The sequence below is a fragment of the Propithecus coquereli genome, unplaced genomic scaffold, assembly GCF_000956105.1.
Source record: "Propithecus coquereli isolate 6110/MARCELLA unplaced genomic scaffold, Pcoq_1.0 Scaffold177, whole genome shotgun sequence".
Lineage (NCBI taxonomy): Eukaryota > Metazoa > Chordata > Mammalia > Primates > Indriidae > Propithecus > Propithecus coquereli.
Window position 1 is genome coordinate 5,341,278 of NW_012142412.1, and position 4,450 is coordinate 5,345,727.

The 4,450-nt window shown below is 38.7% G+C and overlaps 1 protein-coding gene across 7 annotated transcripts in view; it reads left to right on the forward strand.

The window, feature by feature from the left end:
• The window catches only part of CREM (cAMP responsive element modulator), a 110,840-nt gene that overhangs the window by 19,621 nt on the left and 86,769 nt on the right, over positions 1–4,450 (forward strand). For 5 of the 7 annotated variants that reach the window (XM_012642192.1, XM_012642193.1, XM_012642195.1 and 2 more), the window contains exon 2: positions 3,209–3,310. The exons of the other annotated variants lie outside the window; for them this stretch is intronic. In XM_012642192.1, coding sequence (XP_012497646.1) covers positions 3,267–3,310 — 44 coding nt within the window. In that variant the 5' untranslated portion in view covers positions 3,209–3,266. The remainder of the gene's footprint in view (positions 1–3,208; positions 3,311–4,450) is intronic. 7 annotated transcript variants of the gene reach the window in all.

Consider the following 4,450-nt stretch of genomic DNA (forward strand, 5'->3'; position numbering starts at 1 on the left):
ACACAATGTAATTTTGAACCTGGGAAATTGATTAATAAAAAGGAAGGGCATACCTTAAAATCTGAATGCTTTTACAACAAACTATTAAACCTGTACCAAGTACGTCAAATTAGAATACTTAGAATTTAGGATAGTTATCCTTAAGGCAAGGGGAACCATGGGAGGATTCTTTTTTTTTTCCAGAATATTATAGGGGTACAAATGTTTTGGTTACATAAATTGCTTTTGTACCCTTTGAGTCAAAGTGTGCCCATCCCCCAGATAGTGTGCATTGTACTGGTTAGGTGTGAATTTACCCATTTACCCACCCCCTCCTTCCCCTCTCACCTGCTTGATTTCCGGTGAATGTTATTTCCATATGTGCACATAAATGAGGAAATAACATGTTTGGATTTGCATTTCGTATGGAGTGCTGTGGTCTAGTAGAGTGGATTCCAAGAGGTTGAGATGAGGTTTGAGCGAGGTAAAGTAATTATAGGTAGAGATTGTTATTGCTTTAATTGTGTCAGATGATCAGAGTCAACCCTGTGGGGATGTAGTGAAGAGAGCAGAATCGAGAGATATTTAGGAGGTAGAATTGTTGGGGCAGAGTAAGCCAATGTTCCCAGCCTATATTCCAAGCACAGTGAGACGTTTTGCATTCCTTACTGCACTTCCTCCTCACAACATGATTGGTGTCGTCTCCATTGACAGGAAAGAGTGCTTGGAGAAATTAAATAATTGAGATCGCACAGCCAGCAAGTGATAGAACTCAAGTTCACACCCCGACCAGCCACTGATGCCAACGCTCTTTACACCCCACCACTACCATGCTATTACTATTAGACCACGTTGCCACTTCAGATACTGGGGACAGGGAAGTGGGGAATGAAGACAGAGGAGTCCTCCCCCACCCAGATAGGGTGGCTCAGTCAACGGTGGTGTCAGTCCCTGAGATAAGAGGAGAGCTGCAGAGCAAGGGAGGTTTAGTTTAGTTTTGAACATTTTGGGTTTGAGGATCTGTGAGCAGACCATTAAGAAACATGTAATAGGCAGATACATATGTGCAGGTTTAGAGCTCAGGAGTGAGGTTTAGGCTGGAGATGAAATTTGAGACTCAGCAAATAAGGATGAAGGAGCCCAGGGAGAATGGGTGGAGTAGACTGTTGTGACCTGGCGAATGCCCACCTTTATTAAAGACTGGGCCAAAGAAGACAGAACGAAGGGCTAGATAATTTGGAAGAAGAGCATGAAAGTGATGTCAAAGAATTCAAGGAGGACAAAATTTCAGGGAGGATAGGAAATGCTATAGGAATGTTAAGATGGGGACTAAAAAGCATCCTTTTAGATTTGGCAGTCAATCATCGATGACTTCTTAAGAGAGTAGTTGGAATGAAATCATTTTCTGATAATTCTGAGTCAAGAGCAAGTTTATCTTCGTCATTCTGGTATGAGGCCAGTTTTTCTCTTGACATCCTGTGGCTATGGTGGCAGGAAGCTGGTGCCTCAGGGAAGAGGAAGTGAGTGGCTGTTCCTGGACTTCACTGAATATCTTTTTCTCTTTTTAAAATTTTGAACCATAAGAATGTATTATATTACTTATTCAACAAGTGAAACTAAAACTATTTCCAAGAGAAATGTAAAAACAGCAGGTATTTCTGTGATACGGTGCTGTGATCCTCATTAGTTTTTTTTTGTTTGTTTTTTGTTTTTGAAACAGAGTCTCACTCTGTTGCCCAGGCTAGAGTGCCGTGGCATCAGCCTAGCTCACAGCAGCTTCAAACTCCTGGGCTTAGGCAATCCTCCTGTCTCAGCCTCCTGAGTAGCTGGGATTACAGGCATGCGCCACCATGCCCGGCTAATTTTTTCTACATATATTTTTAGTTGTCCAGCTAATTTCTTTCTGTTTTTTTAGTAGAGACGGGGTCTCGCTCTTGCTCAGGCTGGTCTTGAACTCCTGAGCTCAAGTGATTCTCCCACCTCGGCCTCCCAGAGTGCTGGGATTACAGGCGTGAGCCACCGCGCCTGGCCAATCCTCATTAGTCTTTACACATCTGTCCCCCTCTTTAGAGTGCAGTCTCCTGGGGAGCAGTGTTTCCCTCTGTGTCCCAGCGCCTCGCATGAGGGCCTGGTATACACTGTGTGCAGGTCACTGTTTAGTAAATAACTGGTCCCTGCACTCTTGGTCATAGAGTTTTTAAGGCATATAAGATGTCCCTATGTAAAATGCTAGCACGATAGAGCACAGAATAAGATTTGATCACAGGGCATGGCACCACCCTTGCACTTTGCTCATGTAGCCTGGTCCAAGTGTCCTACCATCTTTCAGCCGTATGCTGGGGACAGGTGGCAGCAGGAGTAACCATTGCCTTAGTGCCCTTAGTGAGGTGTGGCAAACCTGCCTGCTCTCTGCAGTTTCAAAATTGACTGGGATGGTATGAAACCATTTCAGAGGAGACCCTGAATTAGGAGGGGACCTTGACAGAGGCGTGTCTGTGGCCGAGCACCACTGTTGCTGGCACAGACGCCTAGAAGGTACTTAACGATGGGCTCAATTGTTCTTTCCAGCTGTAAAATAAATTAAGGACTCTCAGATGTTCTTTAGCTTTTTTGCTTTTCTTTGCCAATTTTACCTCGAATTCTGCATGTCGAATATATATTTTAAAAAGATATTAGTAAAAAAGGGAGTTTAATTGCTACAGCGTCTAAACCAGCTTTTTAAATGGATTGAACACTATCAGAAGGAGGTTTTGAATAAACTGCTGATATTTTGTTTGGAGTTAAAATTCTTGACAAAACCCAAGTTTGAATTTATTGTAGATGAAAGATGGTTGAAAATTTTGTTGCAGTGGAGTGAAATTTAAGAAAATGATAAATTCATTAAGCTTATTAGATGATCATTATCTTTAAAAAATAGGCTGATACCTATGAGTTATACTTAGTGTGCATTAGATGATTTAGGCAGCACTGCTTTCTCTTCAGTAGAGAATAATCTGAGAAATAGTGCATGATGTAAGTTTTGTGAAGTGTTTTTCTCTAGGAAGATAAGAAGAATACAGAAGTAAGATTTTTAAAAAATCAATATAGAGGTTTGTTTTTTTTTAACTTTCTAGACTTTTTAGTTTTATAGAAATTAGAATATTCTTCCTAGCCTAGTTTTGAGAGGTTTTAATTTTTCTTAAAATAAAATGTTATGATCTCCCAATTCATCATTATAATTTTACTGCAGGATAAATAAAGAAGAAAACAGGAAAGGAGCAAAAGCATTGATTACAAATGTCTTAATAATGAGCAAATGTGGCAGGAAAAAATATATTAAGACAAATCTAAGGTAGGTCGATAAATGTTTTTCTGTTCTTTTGAAAGTTCTACTTAAAGTTAAAATGAGTGAATTGATGTATATATGTACACATACATATCTATGTGTATATGTGTCTGTAATAATATGTGCTCACGGTTTTCAGCCGTTCAGTTAGGGCATTCATCTTCCACCATGTACCCTGCTAGGCACTGCGGGGGCTGTGTGGATATCCACATCTGGCTTATGCCAAGTGCTGGCCTTTTCAGTTAGAAAGAAGATCATATATAAGGATGTGGGCAGTTCAGTGGAATTGTAGAATTAGAAGAGTCCCCAGAGTTTTATTCTTCCTCTTGGCCTTTAGGCTATACTTTACCTAACTTTATAAATCAGAAGAAAATCTCTATCAACATTTTACAGAAATCCAAATAGAATTTTTTCAAGTTTTCTGTCGGTTACTTTCAGAGACCTTCTGTTTCATCAGTTGGCTCTAGCTCTGAAGAGAAAATAAATTGTCTATGACATTTTTTGTAAAGCTATTTAAAAACTGAAGAGAAACACGTTTCATAATTTTTCCTTTTGCAATTGGATTCTATTTTTAGAAGAGGTGAAAAAAATGTTTCAAGGGTAATAAAATTGCTCTGCAGTGTACTTTGTCTTTGCAAATTGGATACAACTTAGATTGTGTAAGTTTATTAGTCAACTGAACACTAATTATAATTAAGAAACTGCCTTTGTCTTATTTTCTGTTATGTATTTTTGGCCTGTATTTCCTTTTCCCCCTTTTGCTCCTGACTTATCTTTTACAACTTTCCTCGGTACTCATGATAGCATTCCTTTAAAATGTTTCCTTTTTCCTCTCATGTATCCTCCTGCTTATATGTCTGTTCTTGATTTATGGTATGCCTAAATAACTTTAGTGATTAATTGTCTTGGTTTCTATACTTGTAATAAATATTTTTTATGAATATATTCCTTTGTGTTCATTTCTCAAAAGTCTATTATAGGTTGTCTGCCTATTGTTTATATTGTACTGTACAAATAGTACTGTACTGTAGTATAATATTTTGAGGAGTTATTATAGTAGATGCAGATGTTTTATTTTAGTCCTAGAAAGTAACAGAATAAGTCCTAGAAAATAACAGAAGAAAGTAGTCCATCCTAGAATTCTTT